Genomic DNA, 25,700 nt, shown 5'->3' with positions numbered 1-25,700 from the left:
TTTCTGGAACTCGTTCAAATTCTTATAACAAGAACAACCATATTTATACAGACAGATCCTATCCAATAAGCATAGTTTACTAGGTCAAGTTTGAACACCTGCACTGGCTAGAACAATAATAATGTGTCTCAATATATGCTCTGGGTCATCTGCCCATTTGTAATCAACAAGTACTTACAGTACTACTTACTGTTTACCCTGTACTAGCAAATATAGGCAAGACTCTTACAGCATGAGTTTTTATAACATAATATGGCTATAACATTGCCGATTAATTAGGGAAAAAAAAACACCACATCATAGCATTACTGTTACAATGCAAACTGGAATCAGCACAGAGTAAAGAGGAAAAATAACAGCTGCATGCAAAGAATAGGCCTACATAGATGCATTGTTGGGGCGTCTGGGTGTTCCTCTGAAATAGAACTGTTTTGTTTACCCAAGCATTCTTTTATTCTTTTGTTCACCACAGGTAGTGGTAACAGTAGTGCAAGCAAAACTGCACGGTCAAGGACAAAGCTGACAGGAAATCTAAGAACTTTCTAAGGGAGTGGACTAAATGGTAAGGGAGAAAACATTCGGTTGGTTTCTGTTAATTTTAGTCAATAGATGTACTATTTTTAGATTACATCTATAAAAACACTTAAATCATAGCAAATCCTACAGAAATCCTCTAGCTCCCTTTCCCCAATAAAACAGCTGTTTTTATAAGGGATGATTTTTCAGAAACACAATCATGACATTGTAGCAGAAGCACTATAGGTTGCTATCTGTAAACAGACATTTTCAGGAAAATTACCTACAAATATACATTGCATCTTCTTGAAAAATGTGAATTGGCATAATTGGGCACTGGAGAAATAGCAAATCATGAATGATGAACAAATGACATTAGTTTAACAAATTATTAAAGTGATATAACTTATATGGCCTTAGGAGAACATGAAAACTTCTTTTACATGCTTTATCTTATTATGTTATACAAAAGAATTCTGTGGGATGAATTCATTTTATAGATGAGAAATCTGAAGTGATCAGAGAGATTAAATGAATTGCTCAAGCTCATAAAGCTAGTACATCGCATATATGATGTCAATTCCAGGGGCTGGCCCCGTGGTGTAGTGGTTAGATCCGGCATGCTCTGCTTCAGCAGCCTGGGTTCATGGGTTTGGATCCTGGGCGAGGACCTACACTACTTGTCAAGTCATGCTGTGGCAGCAACCCACATATAATGTGGAGGAAGACTGGCACAGATGTTAGCTCAGGGCTAATCTTCCTCAGGCAAAAAAAGAGGAGGATTGGTAACAGACATTAGCTCAAAGCAAATCCTCCTCACCAAAACAACCACCACCACCAAAGGTCAATTCCGTATCTAATAATGTTATGTGAATAAAAATTAATAAGGCCTCTTACCTAACAGGCAAATACTAAAAACATTTCCACCAAAAGTAAGGCAAAAATATCCCCAAGATTGTCATTATTATTAGTTATTTAAAAATTATAGCCAAGGCAATATCATATTTTCTAAGTTTAAGTACTAGAAAGGCGTTAATAATAAAACTATTGGTATTTGCAGATGATATGAATATCTACCTAAAAAATCCAAGACAGTGAACTAAAAGTGTTTAGAATTAAATGTAAATACATAAAATTATACACTAGAAATAAGTATTTTAAAAATATAAGAAGAAAGACTCACAAATGCAATAAAAAACTTTAAATAGACAGGCACAGCAGAAAGTTTATGGTATTTGAGCACCATGGTAGGTTAATGGGTTAATGGGGATTCACTGAACTGTCTTTACTTTTGGCTATATTTTCACTCCATAACAAGTAGTTAATGAATAATTTCTCAGTATAAGTAAGTCACAAATATTGTACGAGACCAACTGATACACAAACCTGTGCATAAGACTATTAAAATAAATAAAATATCTAGTAATAAACAATACGTAGGATTTATATGAGGACAACTACAAGGCTTTATCAAAATTCATAAGATAAAATTTGAACAAAGGAAAAAAAATAACCATATTGCTGAGTATGAAGAGCAATTAATCAACACAGTTAGCACAATTTAAACCCAAATACTTTTTAGAATTTGAATTGTTGATTTTAAAGTTTACCCGGAATAAATGAACAAGAAAAACTATTTTTTTTTTTAAAGAAGAGTAGCGAAGGGGTGTGGTCTTAACCAGATATTATAAATCTCTAAGACTTAAAACAATAGGGGAGTAAAACAGGAACAGACAAGTCTATGGACGTCCAGAAATAAACACCAAGTATTCATGGGAACTTACAGTACAATAAAGTGGCATTTCAAATCAACTGTGAAAGAACTGTTCAACAGTATTAAAAGGACTAGAAAAATTACAGTTAGAACCCCACATAACATGTTATACCGAGTAAATTTAAGATTACACAAAAATTCAACTGCAAAAATTTTTTAAACTCATAAAAATGCTAGAAGGAAATGTAAGAAAAAATGTACATAGTGGAGAAAAGTCAAATGTAATAAAAGAATGATAGATTTGATTATCACTAAAATATCACACATATAAAATAGACAAAAAATTGGAAATAGTTGCAACATGAATAAAAAGAGTTAATATCCCAATAAACAAAGCACTTTATGAAAAAAATTTTTAAAGAAGACTATTATAGGAAAATGGGAAAAATATGACTGGGCAAATTGCAAAAGAAATTAAATAATGAATAAAAATGAAACTGTAAATTTAAATATTAATGAAACAAATGTAAATAAAACCGTGATTCCAAAGGTTTCTTTCCAAATCTGCAAAGATTAAAGAAAACAATAATAAAAATACTGATCAAGGAAGTGGCAAACATTACTCCTGTTCATTATGAATGAGATTACAAATTAGTTCAAACTTTCAAGGAGAAAATCTGGCCTTATATATCAAAAACATAAAAAACTGATACAGCAAATCCACTTCTAGAAATTTTTCCGAAGGATAAAATTCTGGGTGTCTACAAAGATGTAGCAACAAAATTTTAATTGTTGGGGCTGGCCTGTGGCCTAGTGGTTAAGTTTGTGCGCTCTGCTTTGGCAGCCCAGGGTTTTGCCGGTTCGAATCCTGGGCATGGACCTAGCACTGCTCATCAGGCCGTGCTGAGGCAGCGTCCCATAGAGCACAAACAGAAAGACCTACAACTAGAATATACAACCATGTACTGGGGGGCTTCGGGGAGAAGAAGAAAAAGAAAAAAAAGAAGACTGCCAACAGACGTTAGCTCAGGTGCCAAACTTTAAAAAAAAAAAAAAGTTTAATTGCAGTGAAAAACAGGAATGTAAAAGTAAAATGTGAAAAAAAAATACCACCAAACAATACAATTAAAACTTAATGGAAAGATCAGAAAAATGGTTAATAACATGGAATATTCACAAACTAGTGTCAAGGGAATGAAGCTGGTTTCAAAATAATACAATATAATCCAATTTTAAAATATGCCTAGAGAAAAGTCTAGGTGTCCAAAATAAGGTGACTTTTATTTTCCTCTTAGAATTTATTTGCATTTTCTACAATTGATAGTTATTACTTCTATAATTTAAAAAAACATTGTTTCTTTTTTAAGTGACAGCTGACAACAAAAGAGTAAAGGAAACAACATAGGTACATGAACTCTAAAAACATACCTATTTAGTACAGGAGCCAATACATACATATGTACATCTAAATTATGTAAAACATTTTAAAATGATTTTCATCCACAATGATTAAAACAAAGAAAGGTTTGGTGAATAAACAGTGAGCCAGTTACCCAGAAAACTTAGTAACCTGGAACCATACACACACATTTCTAAGATATCCCAAACTATTAGAAAAGTGAAAAATAATAGCAGGTGTAGTCAGAGTTTAAACTTTATGAACCACAGTATAGTCAAAACAATCTTGAAAAAGAAAAATAAAGCTGGAGGACTCACACTTCCTGATTTCAAAACTTACTACAAAACTACAGTAATCAAAACAGTGTGGTAATGACATACGGACAGACACAAAGACCAATGAAACAGAAGAGAGTCCAGAAATAAACCCTCACATATATGGTCAAATGATTTTTCACAACGGTGCCAAGGACGTTCAATGAAGGAAAAGCCATCTTTTCAACAAGAGGCTATCCACATGCAAAGAATGAAGCCAGACGTTATGTAACACCATATACAAAAATTAACTCAAAATGAATCCAAGGCCTAAAACTACAGAACTCTTAGAAGAAAACAAAGGGAATGATTTCTTGAATATGACACCAAAGGAACAGGAAACAAAAGAAAAAAATAGACAAAATGGACATCACAAAAATTTTAAAATTTTGTGCATCAAAAGACAATATGAATAGAGTAAAAAGGAAACCCACAAAATGTGGGAAAATACTTGCAAATCATGTATCTTATAGGGGATTAATATCCAGAATATATAGAGAACTCCTAAAACTCAACAACAAAAAAGCAAACAACCGGATTAAAAAAATGGGCAAAGGACCTAAATAGATTATTTCTCCAAAGAACACATAAAACAGTCAATAAGCTCATGAAAAGATGCTCAACAGACAGTAATCATCAGGTAAGTGTAAATGAAAACTATGGGATCCACCTCACACTCATTGGATGGCTACTATAAAAAAAGACAAATAGCAGAGAGCAAGTGTTGTCAAGGATTTGGAAAAACTGGAACCCCTTGTGCACTGATGATGGGTTATGCAAAATGGTACAGCCACTGTGGAAAACAGTGTGGCAATGCCTCAAAAAATCAAAAATAAATTATCATATAATCCAGAAATCCCACTTCTGAGTATACATCCAAAAGAATTGAAAGTATAGTCTCAAAGAGATATCTGTGCATCCATGTACATAGCAGCATTATTCACAGTAGCTAAAACATACAAGCTACTCAAGTGTCCACCAATGGATGAATGGATAAGCAAAATGCGGCACATATGTTTTTTGTTGTTATTGTTGTCAGTGCCGACTCCAAGCAACCCTGTGTACAGCAGAGCGGAACCCTGCCCTGTCTTTTCTGCACTATCCTCTCACCTTCTGGCACTACATCAAAATGCTCCACTAACATTCATAGGGTTTTCATGGCCAATTTTTTCAGAAGTGGCCAGGTCTTTCTTCCTAGTCTGTCTTAGTCTGGAAGCTATGCTGAAACCTGTCCACCACGGGTGACCCTGCTGGTATCTGAAATACTGGTGGCATAGCTTTCAGCATCACAGCAACACGCAGCTGCCACAGTCTAAGAAGCAAGAGATAGTGGTGTGGTTCCCTGACCACAAAATGAACCTGAGTCACAGTGGTGAGAGCACCAAATCTTTACCTCTAGATCCCCAGGCTGGCTGATATACGCATACACTGAAATATTAATCAGCCTCAAAAAGGAAGGAAATTCTGATATATGCTACAACATGGATAAAACTTGAGGACATTCTGCTAAGTGAAATAAGCCAGTCACAAAAAGACAAATACTATGATTCCACTTAGGTGAGGGACTTAGAGCAGTCGAAGTCATAGAGGCAAAAAGCAGAACAGGGTTTGCCAGGGGCTGAGGAGAGAGGAAAATGGGGAGTTATTATTTAACAGAAACAGTTTCTGCTTTGCAAGATGAAAACAGTTGTGGAGATGGATGGTGCTGACAGCTGCACAACAACAGGAATGTACTTAATCCCACTGCATTGTACACTTGAAAGTGATTTAAGATAGTAAATTTTATATAATGTGTATTTTACCACATTAAAAAACAAATAAAAAGAGGCTGGCCTTGTGGCCGAGTGACTAAGTTTGTGCACTCCACTTCGGCAGGTCAAGGTTTCACCAGTTTGGAACCTGGGTGTGGACCTAGCACTGCTCATCAGGCCATGCTGAAGGCGGCGGCCCACATAGCACAACTAGAAGGACCTACAACCAGAATGTACAGCTACATAGTGAGGGGGCCTAGGGGAGAAGAAGAGAAAACAAAAATTAAAAAAAATAAAATACAATAAACATCTTGAAAAAAGAACAAAATTGGACAACTCACACTTCCTGATTTCAAAACTTACTTCAAAACTACAGTAATCAAAACAGTGTAGTAATGGCTAAGGACACATCGATCAATGGAAGTGAATTTACAGTGCAGGAAAAAAATCTTACATTTAGGGCCAACTGATTTTTAACAAGCATGCCCAGACAATTCAAAGATACTGGAACAACTGGATTATCCACAAGCAAAAGAACAAAGTTGGACCTCAACTCACACAATACTCGAAACTGACCATAGACCTGAATCTAGGAGTTAAAATTATAAAACTACCATGAGGGGCCGGCCCCACGGCCAAGTGGTTAAGTTTGCATGCTCTACTTCGGTGGCCCAGGGTTTCGCCGGTTCGGATCCTGGGTGTGGACATGGTACCACTCATCAGGCCATGCTGAGGCAGCACCCCACATGCCACAACTAGAAGGACCCATAACTAAAATATACAACTATGTCCTGGGGGGATTCAGGGAGAAAAAGAAAAAAAAAAAAGAAAAGACTGGCAGCAGTTGTTAGCTCAGGTGCCAATCTTTAAAAACAAAAAAGAAAAACTACCATGAAAACAACATAGGAGTAAGTCTTTTTGACCTTGAATTAGACAACAGTTTTTTAGATATGACACGAAAAGCACAAGAGACAAAAGGAAAAACAGATAAACTGGACTACATCAAAATTAAAAACTTTTGTGCTATAAACAGTGCCAAAAACAAAGTAAAAAAGACAACCTAAAGAGTGGGTAAAATATTTGCAAACCATATATCTGATAAGGGTCTAGTATCCAGAATAAATAAAGAACTCCTACAACTCAATAATAAAAAGATAACCCAATTTTAAAATGAGCAAAGGATTTTAATACGTTTTCCCAAGAAGATATACAAATGGTCAATAAGTACATGAAAAGATGCTCAACATCATTCATCATTAGGAAAATGCAAATCAAAACCACATGAGATGCCACTTAATACCCCTAAGGAGGGTTATATTTTTTTAAAAGAGGAAAAAAACTGTCGGCAAGGATGTGGAGAAATTGGAACTCTCATGCATTGCTGGTGGGAACGTAAAATGGTGCAAGGACTGTGGAAACAGTTTGGTGGTTACTCAACAGTAAAGCACAGAGTTACCATATGATCTAGCAATTCCACTGCTAGGTATATACATACCCAAGGAATCAAAAGCAGAGATTCAGATACCTTATACCAATGTTCATAGCAGCACTACTCATAATAACCAAAAAGTGGAACAACCTAAATATCCAAGAATTGATGAATGACTAAAAAAAATGTGATATATGCTAAATCGTGAATGAGCCTTGAAAACGTTAAGTGAAAGAAGCCACTCACAAAAGACCACATACTGTATGATTTCATTTAAATGCAATGTCCAGAATAGGCAAATCCAGAGGCAGAACGCAGATTAGTGGTTGCCTAGGGCTTTAGGGCTTGAGGGTTGGAAGGAAAGAAAAATGACTGCTAATACATCCAGGGTTTCTTTTACGGGGAAGAAAAATATTCTAAAATTAGATCGTTAGGTTGTGATGGCTGCATAACCCTGTAAATATACCAAAAAATAGTGAACTGTACACTTTAAACAGGTAAAATGTATGATATGTAAATTGTATCTCAATAAAGCTATTAAAAAACTTTATGAACTACAAATTTATAACTTCTTGGAAGGCATTACTAATACTTTCTCCATGAAGACAACTAGGGATCTAATTTTCCTACTTAGTTCAGTGCAACTAAATCAAAAGTACTTTTTAAACACTTAAAAGTAAATAACTAGTGGCAAATGTTACGTTACATTCCAAAATGTTTCAGGAATAATTATAGTACAGAATTTCACGAAGGAAAAATGTAATTGTACTGCATCTGATTCAAAAACTAGTAAGCAAACTTAAATTCAGCGAGTGCGGTTACACAAACTACAAGAGAAACAGGACAGACACTGAATGATCAAAGTCAAAAAAAGGTTAAAAAGTGGTAGACTTGGTTAGTAATTTTTTTTGCTTGCATTGAAAACTTCAATTACTTAAAGAATATCAGGCTGAATCACCTTTTGGAATCAAATGGTCCCATCCAAAAAAAAATCCAGCAAAGAAATAGATAAAGTATGTGCTACTTTGACAGATTTCCTTACGTTTTTCACTTACGCACAGCCAAGTCTAGCTCATGTCACATGATCTGCAGAGGTCAATTAGTCTTGACTAAAATAGGACAATAGTAACTTTCGGCTCCAGGATATCTGGTTTAAATTCTCAAGCAGTGCTGGACACATGTGAACTAAAATAGATATTCAGATAAAAAGATAAAACGTCTGTGTACTTCTTCAGCTTCCTATCTATCTAAGAGGACTAAGTACTTTCCAACTTATGTTGAGCAGAAATTATATCTATGAAGAAAGAATTATGTTTTGCAGTACTTAAAATTTTTTTTTAAAGTCTCTTCAAAATTAACAAAATACACCAGAATTGTCTTACAGATAATCACCTGCCTGCTTACCTACCACGAATGATCACCTCTGCTGAACATGCAAATCAAGGCATTCAACTGGCTGCAGAAGGGACTCCAGCTTCCTGGTCTATGGAGGCAAACCCAGAGATGCATGCAACTGAGACAGGTGACAAGGAACACAGCCAAAGCTAAAATCTGTACAAAACAGAAAAAGCCAGCCAAAAGTGGGGAGAAAGGAAAAGACTGGGGGTAGGAAGGTTAGTACTGGGCAGGCAATGAGAGGATGATGAAAGCCAAGCAACAGGAAATGAATGGAGAGAGAGATCATCTATGCAAGAGTAAGAGTACTAAGGGTCAGCGCTAAATAAGTGATTGGAGATAGAATACATCAAGAACATTAATCATTTGCGATAGGAACAAAGTGTAGCAGCAGTATTAGGTTGGAATAGAGAAATCTGATGAAAGTGAACATAAAATAAGATGTAAAGATAATAATGACAGCAATTTTAAACATCCACATGGCTCTTAAATTCTTTTTATCCCAACCAGTAATCTAAAATACATTCTGTGGGGAAAGAAAACCCAAAGTAAAACTTCCAAAAGAATAATCTAAACCATTGCGACTTTACAATGCATTTAACTCCCATGACTCAAAGATGTCATTACTATATCTATTCCCGTTTCTTCCTTCCAGATAAGTTTTGTTTTTGAAGTTTTGATGTAAGTGTAACTGGTGCAACCTTTTCAGAGGATGTAAGATTGGACCTCAGAAGAGTCTGAAGTCCAGGCCTGTTAAGAGAGATTCCTGGGAAACTGACCTGCACTTCACCAGTGTTGTAGTGAAGTAGCGGGGTTGTTACTGGTAACTTGAGCTTGGGCATTATGATCAGTCTCTAGAGCCACTGACAGGAGCGGGGAGGGATAAAACACCCTGTGGATGTAGACAGAGCAAGGGAGCTTTTCTTGCTGCATGAAAACTTCACTCCTTGCCAGTGGGATCATCCACAGCAAATATCTCTGTGGGGAACTCTGAAGACCTGAGAGTTCCACCTCCATCTGAAAGGATGCTGTATGCAAAACTAGATGTAAAGGACATTTACGGCAATATTGTTTAAGACTGTAAAAAAAAAAAAGGTAACAACCTAAATGTCCTTCAATTGGACCAGTATTACTACATTACACCCATAAGACAAAATGATGAGTTGACGAAATGAACTGCATTATATGTGCTGTTATTGATCTCCAAAACATATGAACAGAAAAAAGCAAGGCACAGAATAAATATATATGATACCACACAACTTGTTTAAAGATGATGACATACAGACCTTTCTAATTCTGACACATAACCCAGCAGCCATTAAAGAAAAGTTCGATAAATGCGACTTCTTAAAAACAAAAGAGTTGCACATGAAAAATAATACCATAAACAAAGTCAAAAGATGCTAGTTTCCACAAACTGGAAATCATACACAAGAAACATATCAGTTGACAGCTCAGGGAAGAGGAAATGAGTGGCTGAAGGAGACAGGGTGAGAAGACTTAAGTTCTCACCTCTTCATCATATTTACATTTTTTCCATTTGCATATATTATCTGCTCCAAATGAATAAAGCATTAAAATAAACTTTAAAGTCTACCATACATATACATACTTCTATACGCATACACACAAGGAGTTGCTGACAATGACTGTCCCTAAAGAGGAAGACTTAGATTTTCCTGGGTATCCTTATGTACCGTTTCAAATTTTTATGATGAGAATATATTAATTTTATAATCCAATCTTAGTTTATAATAAAAATACAATTTTTGAAAGTGTACAACCTTTAAGCCTGAAATTCTACTTCAAGGACTTGATACGACATTGGAGAACTGCAGACATATTTTCCAGGAGGTCCTTTGCTAACTGTAACGGCTAAAATTTGGAGACTACTTAAATTTTGTCTATCACTACAGAACTAGTTAAGTGGATATATATTTACATGCAACCATACAATGTGATGCCCGCAATAATTAAAACTGATGATTTTAAGCTATATTTACTTCCAGGGAAAGATGCGTGATACTCTTTAATGAAAAAAATATAAGATCACAGTAGATTTCACTAATCTATACTATCATTATCTGGAAAGATAAATAATTGTCTCCAAGTAATAGAGTTGAAGCTTTTATTTTCTGTAGACATTTCTAGACTATGAATTTTTTACAATGAATATGCATCATTTTTATAATGAGAAAAAAAAGCTATTTTCTTGTTTTAAAAATAAGAACTATCTTGAATAGCATGGAATAAAAAAATAAAGGCATCTAGGAGTTTAGCTTCAGTAATACAGCCAATGTGGAACCAAAGATGGAAATGTAAGTTTTCATTGGTTGGCCCTAAAAGATAGGGCTAACTATTAAAATACCAAAACATTTTGGATAAAACCTACAAGGTGTGTTATGATTTAAGCTCTGGTGTCCAAAAATCTTTAGCTGAATTTTTCTTTTGTTCAAAATATTTTACTTAACCTAGGCATTTCATCATTGCCCTTGCCCTCTGTATGGCATATAGTACTGCCTACCACTCCTTCCAGAAAGACTTTCTCCCTGGTTGTTATGATTCTACCTACAAGGTCCTTCAAGCTGCTGTGTACAGCCAATAAACTATACACTGTACAATTCCTGTTGCACAATGGGGTGACCCTGGGTTTTCTCCTCCTTCTCAGGACTCAACTTCCTGGCCTTCTGGATAGAAATTTCTTTCTCTACTCTCTATCCTAGGTCCTCCTCTCATTCTACATACTCTCCCTAGGCAATTTCAAGGCCCCTCAAAGCTATTACTTCAAATACTTGTTAACTTCCAAGTCTATCTCTATCCAGATCTCTCTCTTGAGCACTAGATTCATGTATCTGCCTAACTGACATTTCTTCTTAGATGTTTAAGAGGTACCTAAAATTCAATGTATAAAAACTCAATTCATCATCTTCCCCCTCAAATTTGCTCCTCTTCCTGTTTTGGTTTATCAATGTGAATGGCAACAGCCTGCTGCTCAAGCCAGAAACCTAGGCATTATCCTTGGTTCTTCTCACCTTTTCCTCTCTCACATCCAATAAGTCAACAAGTCCTAGCAACTGTTCCTTCCCAAACCCTCTGTCACTGCCCTAATTCAAGCCACCAGCAGCTCTCACCTGGACTGCTATTGCACTCTCCTAATCCTGGTTCCATATGGCCATTCTGATTGTGCTGCCGAGTAATTTTTTTAAATAATAAATCTGAACTTGTTACTACCTATTAAAAACCCAATAAATGGTCCCCATTGTCTTCAGAATAAAGTACAAAGTCCATAACATGATTTACAAGACCCCACTTATTTCTCCAACTTTATTTTTTATACCTCTCACTCCACCTGTTACCCCTCTCTAAGATCTGGCACTGAAATTCTTTCAATTCCCTCACCATATTATCTTTCCTTCACATCTCTGTAAATACTACTTGTGGTGGCTCCAAAGGGTACTGGGAAGAGCTTTAGCCTTCCCCCCTACAACACACAAGCTCCCAAAATTACCTCAAATAAACAATTTAAGTTAAAACTTTCTTACTACACACCATCCAACCCCTACTGCACTCCCTTTTCAACCAGATTGCACCCTTTCCTATATAAAGAAATTCTGGAATCAGATGCTACCCCTCTAGCCTGAACTATAACTCCCAACCCCCACTCATTCTTATTTACTTCCCATTCACTTGTGTAGCTTCTAATTACCTTTCAAGTCACAACTGAAACATCATCCTTGAGACCCCAAGAGCAGATTGGGTACCCCCATGGCAACTTACAGTTTTCCCTATCACAGCCCTATCCTACTATATTACAATGACCTGTTTACTCGCCTGTGGCCCTCAAAAGTCTGTAAGTTCCCTAAGGACTTAGACCAGGGCCTGCTCACTGCTGAATCACCTATATCTGGCACAGAACCTGGCATATTACAGACACTTGGTAAACAGCTACCAAACAAATTATAAACACACAAATTTACCTAAACAAAACCTATCAATAAGAGAAACTATAATGAAATGTCAAATATTTAAATGATTTAATTTTACATTTAAAAGAACCTTCGATGTTAAGTCAGCATTAGAAAACAAATTATAAGTATGCCTTACTTTTTTTTTTTTTAAAGATTTTATTTTTTTCCTTTTTCTCCCCAAAGCCCTCAGGTACATAGTTGCATATTCTTAGCTGTGGGTCCTTCTAGTTGTGGCATGTGGGACGCTGCCTCAGCGTGGCTTGATGAGCAGTGCCATGTCCGCGCCCAGGATCCGAACCGACGAAACACCGAGCCGCCTGCAGCGAGCGCGCGAACTTAACCACTCGGCCACGGGGCCAGCCCCAAGTATGCCTTACTTTTGCTTGACTATTTTTTGGAAATTGTATATAAACTGAATTTTTGCAAATTGAGTCACAAAATAAATACACTAGGAGAGCTCACATATTTAAAAGGATTCTTTCAAAAAGTGAAGAAAAACTCCAATCAAATTTATCTATTCTATATGAGCTTAAATTTTCACATGATTTATTGGCTTTCCTTAAAACAGAAGACTTGTAAAAATAATTTTTCAATAGTTACCTCCTCTTTCCTCCAAAATATGACTTGCTTAATATAAACCATAATACCACTGACGGACAAGTTTTGGGTTTTTTAATCCCTTTAGTTCTCTTGACAACCTATAAATTGAGGTGTATAGAAACACCCAGAGTAGGCCTTGAATCATGATGTAATGAATTCCTCTCCTTAGGATGATTATTTGTTAGAATTCACAGGCTATAATAAAGTTACAGATTTTAAAGAGCTTGTCTAGAGAGATGAGTAATCGCGTTAACTCTGAGTAGTAGTTACCCTAAATAATTATTCACATAACAAAAGTAAACTTCAAATATGAAACAACCATGGAGTTTAAACAAAATTCAATGCCAACTCTGGTTCAGAGACCAATTACATTTTCCTTAAGTTTAGACATATAGGTTTGATCCCCACTTAAACTGATTCACTTACAAGATATATTTCAGAAAATACTTTACTCTGTAGTGGCTCAATTTTCAAATATCTGGGCCTTCTATTTGGTTCAGCCAATTAACAAAGTTTGCCTCTGCCTTTGGCTTTTTGTTTTGTTCAATTATCAGTATAGCCAGCTCATCAAAATTTGCTTCTGTGGGTATTTTCCCAAAGCACTGCTTTTCCATTCTCTTATAATATGCTCAAGTTTTTAATTTTAGCCAGTTTAAAAGAAAGACTTTCAAAAGCAAATTTCAGGTACACCAAAAATAAAAAAGTAATACCTGTCAACATTTGGCAATGTGCCAGGAACTGAGGGGAGCACAACTACTGCCCCAGAGGAAATCTATAATATCTAACCCATAAACATTCACCAGAAAGACCCAAAGGACATATAAACATTAACCACATATACACTGATGTAGTTACATAATATACCCACGAAGGACTATGTCTTGTGGGGTGATGAGTGAAGAGAGACCTATTGCAGTTGTATGTTAAGATAAAGCAGTTAGGATTTCTGAAGCTAAGTGTGGCAAGCTATTTCAGCTGAGGGAAAAAATGTCCAGCACAAGACACTGTCTGAGAAAAAGTTCAGAACGGTGGTCTAACTCGATGGACGAGGAGCAGTTGTGTTAATCTGCATTTCAGAATCACTGTGACAGATGAGAGTGTAAAACTTGTCCTGGAAATAAAGGAGGCTAGTCAGGTCTTGTAGACAAAGGACAAAGATCTTGGCTAAACCAAAGTCAAGGTTAAGCCACTCAAAAGTGGTTCTCAGTTGTTTTGAAAAAGTTTGGCAGTTTCTCAAAAAGCTAAACACAAAATTACTGTACGACCCAGCAGTTCCATACCTAGGTATAAGCCCAAGAGAAATGAAAACACATATCCAATAACAACTCACACATTAATGTTCATAGCAGCATTATTCATAATATCCAAAAGGGAGAAACTCAGATGTCCACCAACTGATGAATGGATAAACAAAACGTGCTATATCCATACAATGCAATATTATTCAACCATAAAAAGGACTGAAATACTGATAAATGCATAACATGGATGAACCCTGAAAACATTATGCTAAGTAAAAGATAGACAAGAAAAGGTTACATATTGTGTAATTCCATTTATATGACATGTCCAGAATAGGGAAATCCATAGAGACAGAAAGTAAAGTAGTGCTTGCCAGGAGCTGGGAATAGGGGGAATGTGGAGTGACTGCTAATGGGTATGTGGTTGCTTTTCGGGGTAATAACAATGTTCTGAAATTAGACAGTAGTGATGGTTCCATAGCTTTGTGAATACACTAAAACCCAGGCGACTGCACACTTTCAAAAGGTAAATTTTATGGTATATAACATATCTCAATTTTAAAAAGGGGTTTCTTAGCATTTTTTCTGCCATAACACATCTGAAGAACGTGACATAACTCTACCAGTAAGGCAGCTTACGACAGCAGGGACTGGTTTTGTGACTTTGACAATAACCATACTAAAGAATCTTGAGGGTCTTCAAGTATTAAGATCAAAATAAAAGTTGAAAGTCACTTTTCAGTGACAACATCAAGAACTGTCTTGAGGTGACGAGATATCTAAAGATAAAAAATATCATAGTAGTCTCCAAGTAACAAAGAGACGGCCAAGGCCTACCTAAGCTGGCGTGAAGGAAAGCATTTACAAATTGTTCTGAAGAAGGAAAGGACAAGATTTTCATTCTCTAGCAGCAGCTAAGAACAGAAAAAGAATAAAGAGAAAATGAGGATTGGATTCAACAATAAAAGGCACTACAAGAAAGATGACACCAGCCGCGGGGAATATATATTTATCAACACTGATTCGGCATACACAGTTTCCAACTTACATATGGAGCACATTTCAAACGTTTGTAAATCATAATTCTGAACACATTTGTCCACAGAAATAATTTTTTAAAAAGTAGTTAACTGTGTAAATGGCCCACAATAATTTATAATAATTTGTCATTATTTCTATTTTCTAGCTGAAATCCAGTATGCCGGAAGCCATCTCCCTACCTCCCATTTCTTCACACATCACAGAGTCCCAACAAGAGAAATTCCCCCTCCACTCTGTTGCCACCACCATCTCAGCAGCACAGAAAATTCTGGCTCCCTACTCCTCACAGAGGTGAGGCCAAAGCAGAATCATCTGCTATCCAGAGCTGTAATCAAAATGGAGTTCTGCCATGGAAGTTTTACATATGAGAGATATTCTTTTTTCTTTTTTTACAGATTTTATTTTTTTTCCTTTTTCTCCCCAAAGCCCCCCGGTACACAGTTGTATATTCTTCGTTGTGGGTCCTTCTAGTTGTGGCATGTGGGACGCTGCCTCAGCATGGTCCGATGCGCAGTGCCATGTCCGTGCCCAGGATTCGAACCAACGAAACACTGGGCCGCCTGCAGCAGAGGCGCAAACTTAACCACTCGGCCACGGGGCCAGCCCCATATGAGAGATACTCTTAAGTCAGAGAGTTCGATTTCAGAGGCTGCTTGTATTCTGATTCACCAACATTCTTATGATGGAAAACTGCCACACAGACAATTAAGGTGTTCAGTGCATGCTGATAAATTTATCCCCATTATTAAATAGCAGAGACCTCATCATGTCCAGTGGGTACAATGGAATATTTGCAGTAAACATACATAGTATTACACATATAGCAAGAGCTCAAAAATGCTGCTAAGGGAAAACTAGGGGGAGGAAAGGCGTGGGAAATAAAATTCAAACCCACATTTGTTGGGGTCTGTAAGAGCACAATAGCACCCCTCTTTGCCCTATTCCTCTTGAAATGCCTTTTCTGATGAGATCTTCCTCATCTCCTAAGAGTCAGACAAAATGTTGTCAACTTTAAGAGGCTCTTCTTGAAAACTCTAAGCAGTTGGGAGCGTCCAACTCTGTACTCCAATAGTACCTTGTATTAACTATTATAGTGTACGTTAAATTGCTACAGATTATTTTACATGATTCTTTCTCCAGTAGATAGCTCCTCAAACAATGGAATATTTTATTTATCTTTGCATTTCCAAAACCCTGGACAGTGCTTGGTACATAGAAAAGCCCAATAAATACTTGTTGAATCAATGAGTGAATGGATTCTTCAAATGTTGGAAGAAACAGTAAAAGCAATAATCAAATGAACAAATCCAAAACGAATTAATTTAATTTGCCAGTCTGGCTACTAAGAAAACGGGATCTAAATATGAAACCTCAAAGTGACCTAAACAGTGAATCTGAACATACTGAATATCTAAGGCAGATAAATTCAACTGCAAGTAGATAAGAAGTGCCTAGTAAATATTCTGTATGTCCCTTTCCAACACATTTTTTAAAGTTTACAAGGACTGTAGAGTGAATCACGAGTGTCCTGTGTTAGCCACCAAATGAACGGTTCACAGGAGTGAGAGCAGGCACTAGCCCATAAATCCCAACGTCTTAAAAGACAAATACGAAGGAATGCTAAGGTGATATAAGATATGTAAGGTAAAGTAGCTGGTAAACCTTTGGGAGTTACCTAACTTCTTTCTGGCAGTTGATAAGAACCCACATTAAAGCCTGAGACCAAGAAATACAGAAGTGTACCATTGTCTAAAGTAAAAATTTCATTTTAGTGGTTGTTTACCTAATTTTGCAAAAGTATTACACCTTATACTCATAATCTGACCTCTCTCAAATCATAATACTAGAAAAAACCCTAAAAGTTATGAACTCAAACACTCTAATCTTACAAACAAGGAAGCCAAGGTTACAAGGCAAGTGACTTACCCAAGGTCATACACGTAATCAGAGGCAGAGTCTGAACACAAACTCAGGTCTCCAGTCTCTGCAACTTAGAGCTCTTTCCATTAGATGAAGAACTTTCATATCTTAACATGCCTGATTAGAGTTTGGCCCTACAAACATACACATATGTATATGTGTGTGTGCATTTCTCTAGACATACAGATAGAACTCTATGTCTGTATAGACACACTCACATATCTACATACATACTTTTGTAGCACTTGAGAAACGAGAGCCATTCAGAAATGTACTAAAAAAGTATACCAGTTAATTGAAAAGACTTGTACTGTGATAAGGCATTCATGTTTTCTGAATAACCCACTAAAACCCAAAGCTCCATGCCTATGTTTATAGTTATTTTAATGTATTAATTATATAAAGCATAATGGTTAAGAGCATGGACTCTGGAGTAAGAGACCTGCATGTAATCCTCTTAATTTCAGCTCTGACATTTAATTAGTCATGTAACCATGGACAAATTTGCTTAACTTTTCTAAGTCTCAGTTTCCTCATCCATGAAACTGAAGAACAGAACTGACTTGATATGGTACTTGTGAGGATTAAATGGATGATGAATGTAAAGGGCTTTGCCCAGGAACTAGTACTTACTCAACAGTTTAGCTATTATTATCAGTATCACTGTCTACTAATCTCCGTATTTTCCACCAAAGTGCCCCAACTAAAGTTTCCTGTATGTCTAACACATATACACAATCCCAATTATATATTATCTGTTCTTTTGAACACAGAGTACAATAGACTAAGAACACTATTCAAGAAAACTCTTTTCACTTTTTTTTTTGGAGATCAAACTCTTATCAAAATTAATTTTTAAATTCTACAAATGTCAAGTGCCTATAAAGAGAGTTTAGAATTGAAAAAGATTGTTTTCTGTCTTCTCACACTTTTCCATTCTTTCGAACAAAGTGAATTGGTTGTCTAAATTCTGCAGAGGAAATACAACTGACTCAGAAAGAAAATGAATCCCCCTGCTTCCCACTCAGCATCCTTTTGGTGTTCAGACACAAAGGACACTCTCTATCTCACTTCTGGTGACAGTGAAAGCAAATTATTCCCAAGATTTATTGTTCATTTACTTTTTAACTGTTAGAATCTGAAATTAACAAAATCATAAAAAGGCCTTTTTTTCCATGTATGTAAACATACCTCAAATAAAGTATTTCCCCCTCCCCCGTGTTCCTTAAAATGCCGAGTTTATCCTAAGTGTCTAGCAGGAATGGTATTACTAATTCTTTAAGTCAAAGAAATGACCTTCAAACAGTTTTATTTCCTAAAACTTAGTAACTTAAGACGCTAACCCCTCTTGTCTAAATTCTTTTACTAATTATTCATGTTTTACGATGCTTGATGGACAAAGGAAAAGGACAAAACATTTATATACATTCATTTTAACAGTCAAATACATCTAAATAAAACATTTGATTTTATTGTAAATCTCAGGATTCTCTTTGAAGGTGTTACTGTCTGGGTTCCTAGAACTCTGAAATTTCAGTTGCAGAATATATAATTTAATTTGAAAGTGAATCAATACTAGAAACAAATTATTTCATCATCATCTTTTTATAAAAGATTAAACAGCCACAAATTTTATTTTACCAGGACTAAAATGCATTAAATTACATTTCACTGACATAAGATCAAAAGAACCTCATAAATACAATGCTGTATTTTACCAGAGTGAGGTTATAAAAAAGAAGCCAAACCGAAAAATATTCCCTCTGGAAAGTAAAATCTGTTTTAAGTAATTTTAAAACTCTCTTGACATTTGATCCATTTTAAAAAAAGTTCATCCTATAAACAAAATCATTAAAGGCTGCTGGAAAACAAGTCCAAAGAATTATAAATAAAAAATTATTTTTTTCCAAAATGAAATGCTACTTTTCAGCTATCACAAATGACTAAGAAATGTTCACATACTATATATTCAGCTATTTTTAAATTATATAATTTTTCTAAAATTATTCTTAGCCTAAATTAAGACGTGACCATGAGATATAAAATGTGGTTAAAAGTACTTCTTGCTAATATACAATGTTATAGCTTTTAAATAAAATATAAAATCAAAGTTAATAAAATTTGTATATTTTATTAGCTTAATTTGGTAATTTATGAAAACAGAAATGGCTTCTCTCAGAAAGATTAAAAATAATTTAAAGTCACTAGAATTTTATAAAACAGACAACAGACTGGTCAAATGTACTACAACGTCTCATCTCATGGGCTTGGGGATTTTACAAACATGCCCCAAATTACATAATATTGGGGGATGGGAAGATGGTTTAAGGCTTTTGAAAAGCACTGCATGAGAAGTTAAGGTTAATTTTTAAACTATATACGTTATCACACAGTAATACTTCAATGAGAAATACAATTAAACAACAGAGTCAACAGTATTTCCAGATGCTGATTTCTCAAATGTCACCAGACTATCCATTCCACTAAAAAGTACTTTTAAATACATGCAGCACCCAGGGTATCAAGTTTTCAAATCCCTACCTTTTGCAGATATCCGTACTGCTGTACTGCTGCATATAAGCACTGAAATGCACATTCCAAATCAATTAGAATTACTATCTTCCTCTTGGAGCCATTTTAAGTTATTTTAGAAAACTATCTCAGTAAATCTAAGAAAAATGTTGAATAAATGTACACCTCCTTTTCCAGTATCCAGAATACCGAAGTATTTATAAATATGGCTCCCCCCACCACAAGTAACTTACTTCAGCTTTACAAATGGTTTCATTTCTTTAATGCTAATACAATTCTGAACATAGTCTCCTACCTAATTTGAAAAAAGCAGCAATTATTTTAAAGGCTAAACAGCAGCTAACCAAACTAACAGTGATGTTCAAGCAAAGCTACTTTGTTTATAATAAAATCTAAAGATTATATAATAACATTTGACATCATCTTTCCAGCAATTTTCTATACTGTCAAAGGCAACAGAGACAACATCCGTTTATACAAGAGGCAAACAAGGAGTTAATCAAATATATTTTCTCTTCAACTAAAAATTGCCTCCTCTTTTGTCAATATTACAAGACATTGATCTACTGACAAAGGAAAAACGAACACTTCACTTGCCTGTTTAAGAAACTAAATTGGGAGCATTGCCAGTCATAGACTTAATTAAGTTATTTCTAGGGAAGAATATTTAAAGCAAAGAGACTATTTAAAGTTCATTGCCAGCTGCTAAATTTTGGGGTAACAGCCTGAACAAGATAACCCCTATTTGTCACTCGCCTTTTTCCCCACCGCCCACCCTGCACCAAACCCCCATTGTTCTGTGTAAAACTCACAGCTAATGCTATCTAAATAGCAATTGCCACATTCATATTGCAGATGATCACTACGACAAACTCTTCAGAACCACATTTACTTGCTGCTTTCTTTCCCCCAAGTAAAATCCAAATTTGGTAATAAATCAATCACAAACTGGTGGGGGAAAGGATCACAGTTTCCCTTCCAGACTGATGGATGTCACTTCAGAGACGGCTGAGAAAATCCCCAGGTTACCATAACAAATCGACCCCCCAAAATCATTTAAACCGACGTTTTATAACGAATTTTTTTTAAAATCTAGTACCGAAACCCTTGGAAAGTACACAGCCCATAGGGTAGAGGTTCTTTTCCCTATGAGCCGCCAAAGTAGAAGAGAGACAGCAGCACGCAGGATTTCGTGCGGGTCTGGATCCCTCCTACACCACTTCCTCCCCAAACCTGGCAGGCGGGGACAGCTGCGGGTGTCGAGGAAGTGGGAGACCGGCACTCCGGCGCCCCGCTCTGCCTCCCGGCTACCTGCCTCGGCCTGCGGGAGCGCCGCCCAGCGCGGACACCGGTACAGACACAAACACTCACCCATCCTTCCTCTTGGCTTTGTAGACGTGACCATAAGTGCCTCGGCCAACTTTGCAGCCCTCGTATTCAAACAGGTCCTCGACCCGCTCCCGCTCGCTGCTCAGCTTCACTTTAAAGTCATAGTCCATTGTCACAGCCTCCGAGGCCGGGGAGCTGGGTCGGGGGGTCGGGCGGCCGGGATGGGCACCGGGGAAGCAACGGCAGCCGCAGCCCCCGGGAACCCGCCCGCTCTACACCCGGCGGCCGCAGCACCAACCCGACTGATGCGGCAAGAGCAGGAGGAGGCCCCGCGAGAGCGCCGGGGACATCCAGGGGGGCAGCGGGACAGAGGCCGGCCGGGGGGAGGAAGGGGAGGTTCCCCCGGGCGAAGGAGAGCAGAGGAACGAGGGCTGGGGGTGGGGAGCGGGTGCCTCTGCCCTTGTCCCCGCGGGCTCCCGGGGCGCCGGCTCTCCTGCTCCCTCCTGCCGCGCGTTCTGCTCCCGCTGCGGGGAGCGGCGGGGCGGCCACGGCGGGCTCTGCTCCTCTCACACTCGTACTCACGCCTCACCCTCTCTCACACACGCTCACACTCACTCACTCACTCACTCTCCCATACACTCAAACAGAAAGGCAGTGCCGCACAACAGCCGGTACCTCCTCAGAGAGAGGAGGAGGGAGGGGACTTGCGAAACACGGCCGCGGCTGTCGCAAAAACGTCGCGAAGGCTCGGGCTGCCTCCGGCCCTGCCTCCAGCCCGTTCCGCCGTGGCTGTTCGCCCCCGCCGGGGCCGGCACCCCGAGGACCGTGTGGAGGGAGCCGGGTAGCCACTGCCCAAAGCTGCCGCCAAACGCACCACGTGGCCCGTCTTGACGGCGGCCAGGGCCCCAGACTACAATGCCCAGAATGCACGGGCCTCCGCGGTTGCCGCCCCTTCTAGACTCCACCCCTCACAGTGGGGATATGGGGAGCGTTGCATGATGGGATTGGTAGTCTAAGGTGAGATTAGTTTCAATCACTTAGGAGAAAAATTTTTTTTTACGCCAATATCGCTAGAGTCTGGTTCGGACCATAACCTTAACCAAAGAAATTCATGTGAGAGTGAGGCTAGTTTGTATTAGAATCCCATTTTGTGCCACTTCCGAACTCCAGATTTGAAAGGGCATTTTCATTATGCAAAAAAGTCTATTTGTAAACAGCTCACAGACTATCAGCTGGTACAGTACTCTTGTTCACAAGCTGATCAGGGCTGCACAATAATATCAACGTACTGACGCACATTACAAATATGAATAACAGTGAATCAACGACGAGTGTCCTCGCCGATCGTAAAGAGTGTTACTCTTGAGACAGATACCCATCCGAATGCTTCCCATCCATTCAGAGGGGACATTATTTTGAGTACCGGCACCTCTGCCTATAAGAACAGCAATTTTTCGGCACGATTCAGCAATGGATCTAAATCCATGGAAGCTAATTTGTTAATAATTTTAAAGTAGGAAAGGTGTCAGCTGGAGGAATCCTGATATCTTGATGATAGTCCCTCATTTTGTTTTATCCCTCTTATTTACATATGTATTTTTTATTTTTCAATTTTATATTTGTATTTATTTTGCATTTCCCAATTGCTACCACTTCCACTAAAGCTCCCCACTCTCAAAAGACATATAATCTCTTCTGCTTTTAAACTCCCATAACGCTTTTTTTTTTTACCTTTCCTGCATTGCTCATCAAATTGTTTTGTCTTTTATTTCCTCTCTCTTGCTAGATTACAAGTTCCTGTAGGAAGTTATATTTGCATCTTTCATAACACCTAGTATCCTGCCTTGATTGTGGTGCACAGTAAACATTTGTTGAATTAATAAGTAAGCATGTTTATGTCAAAAATATCCATGTACAGATGATGATGATACCATTTTATGAAAAATCCTCGAAAGGACTCTCCTCTTATATAAGTTTCCTTGGACAAAATAGTGGCTTCAACACTGGTTTAAATGGAGTTGTTTTTACCTAGCACTTTAAATATTATTTAGTGTTTAGTACACTGACTGGTTAGGCTAATGTGTTAGGGGCAGTTATATCTAATATCCGGTTTTAGGTTTTTCTTTCTGTGTGATAATTCCCTTCTCTTATCCCCAAACTATCATCCTGGTCTTATGTATGGAGCTGTGTCCATGCTTAGAGGAAAGGAAAGAGCAGCAGCCAGAGACTCAATTATGAAAGATAAGAAGTGGCCTGCAGAGCCAAAGCAATGAGCTAGGGAAGGACTTGTGGCACAAGTTAGTAATCCAAATCTTGAGGAATGGACTTCCTATAGATCAAAGGGTGAGGGTTCAAACTTGTTACTAGAATAGATTGAACACAGCAGGGACATGGAGCTGTCATTTCAGTTTGATTTTCAACCTCAGGTCACACTAATGTCACATGTCTCTTTGCTCCATGATGCCTCCATCCTTGCACATTGGACGTTGTAGAATCTGTGACCTTCATTGGTCCCTGTTCCAAACAACGCGTAAATACTCATACTTCTTTTCATAAAATGTGGTTCTATTTACATTCTAAATTTAACATCTCCAATCCTAACTTTGCCTCCCAATACGAGCCTCACATTTAACCACATCCTATTCAGCCTAAGGGGATATTCTGCTGTCATCTTAAACCTAGAATTTCTGAAACTGAACATACCATACTGTCTTCTGAACTTCCCAATTTCTGTGACTAGTAACGCCAGTAGACAGACATTCTGTTGTTTAACTGCCAACCCCACGAGTTCAGGCCTTTGTTAGCTGTATATTGTCCTTCATACTCGTGCCAAATATGCCCTTGTCTGTCCTGTTCTCAAAAGCTGGATGCTTCCTCATACCGTTTCTGACCTTTGCAGTCCTACTCATCCTCCCAGCTACAGCTCAAATGCCTAATTCAGTCATGAAGACTCTCCTGGTTTTTGCACATGAATATAACCCTTTTTTTTTGCCATGAACTCCTACCCCAACCCTGGCCCCCTTGCACTTTATTTGTAACTCACCTAGAAACATCACGGCTAACTTGTACTTCAGCCATTTATTTTATGTACTTGAAAAAATCTTTCCTTTAATGACTGAGTCTCTGACTTATTCATCTCTTATCCCCTACAGTGCCCAGTACATAATTTGCATGATTATATTTAATTAGAATGTTTAATTGGATCGATTTCTATAAAGGTTGAAATGGACCTTAATAATAATAAAGGGAGGAGCAGTCACTTTAAAACATTTAATGTCTTGCCTCAGTGTTGCCTCTGAACATGTACATTTTGCAGCATGCAAAAGGATTTAGTGCTTCATAATATATTACTGGAAAAGCCCAAATGGGTCTTCTCAGAGTTGATCACTGCCTGTCTCTACAACTTTTAATTCATTTTTCTCGCTCAGTATCAAAGTGTGCTTTAAACAGAAAGTATCTAAGCCCCCATCCTGCAGGTGGAATAGTGATCATCTTTATAGTCAGAAAGCACATATTAAGCGACTACATTTGAGTACAATGTTAGACACAAGAAAGAATAAGTTAGATCAATAACACTCCAGCCTTTTTTTAATCGTTCAAAGAAAATATTGATGCCAAAAGTTTCCCAAATAACTCTATAAGCATGCAGAATACAATTTAGACCTTAGAAACAACCAGAACCAAAATGCACTTTCAAAATTAACTTTCTTTTCTCTCCTTCATCATGTGAATGTCATTTGTTCTTGTAGACTCATTTCCTCCACGTGACTGGAAACATGACCACTAACAGTTGCTGAATATTATATCAGACAATGCCTGTCGTTAGAGAAGAACTGACTCTGTTTCTCAATTTCAGTTCTAAAAATCACAGGAAGGGCCCTGGTCCAGCTGAGTCAGGGGCCCATCCTGGACCAATGAAGTGTGGCCGTGGGGGCAGGGTCATATAAAAATATGAGAGCTCCGTCATTCGGAGAGATGTGGAAGATAGGGGTAGGCAGCCTGCGGGAGAAAGGAGAAAGCCCTGAGAACTATGAAGGAAATAAAACAGGGCAATGTGCTGGAAAGGGGGACAGAGAGGGGATTACTTTAGATTGAATGGATGGTGAAGGACTCTGAGGTGATGATGCTTAAGCTGAGACCTAAATAATGAGAAGCAAAACCTGCTAAGGCCAGGGAGCAGAGTAGTCCAGGTGGGTCAGATGGACAGCAAGTGGAAAGGCCCTAAGCTGGGAACCAAGGAGCAGAAAGAAGGCTTATGTGATAGAAGTGTCATGAGTAAGGGAGGAAGCTGTGTGAGATGAAGACAAGGAGATAGGAAGGGACCAGATTATAGAGTTTTTTAGATTGTAGTAAGGAGCTTGGATTCTATTTTTAGGGCAATAGGAAGCCATTGGAAGGTTGTAAGGATGGGAGTGACCAGATGTGATTGATGCCTTAAAAAGAATATCCTGGGTGCCGTGTTAAGAATGGATTGTAGGAGGCAAGGTTGGAAGAGAGGGGGAGAGAATGGGGAGAGAGAGAGAGAGACAGGACTTGCTGACCAGTTGG

At 37.8% G+C, this 25,700-nt stretch overlaps 1 protein-coding gene across 12 annotated transcripts in view; it reads right to left on the bottom strand.

The window, feature by feature from the left end:
- Positions 1 to 22,127, bottom strand: part of CDK8 (cyclin dependent kinase 8) — a 125,236-nt gene extending 103,109 nt beyond the window's left edge. For 7 of the 12 annotated variants that reach the window (XM_044777401.2, XM_044777404.2, XM_070520424.1 and 4 more), the window contains exon 1: positions 21,195 to 22,057. In XM_044777401.2, coding sequence (XP_044633336.1) covers positions 21,195 to 21,322 — 128 coding nt within the window. In that variant the 5' untranslated portion in view covers positions 21,323 to 22,057. Of the gene's footprint in view, positions 1 to 21,194 lie in introns of all 12 variants that reach the window. The other 5 variants (XM_044777402.2, XM_070520428.1, XM_044777407.2 and 2 more) reach the window with 5 other exon arrangements.
- Positions 22,128 to 25,700: the final 3,573 nt, after the last annotated feature.

The sequence above is a fragment of the Equus asinus genome, chromosome 11 (genome assembly GCF_041296235.1).
Source record: "Equus asinus isolate D_3611 breed Donkey chromosome 11, EquAss-T2T_v2, whole genome shotgun sequence".
Lineage (NCBI taxonomy): Eukaryota > Metazoa > Chordata > Mammalia > Perissodactyla > Equidae > Equus > Equus asinus.
Note: the sequence above shows the minus strand (reverse complement) of the source record. Positions and strands in the feature narration are given on the sequence as shown.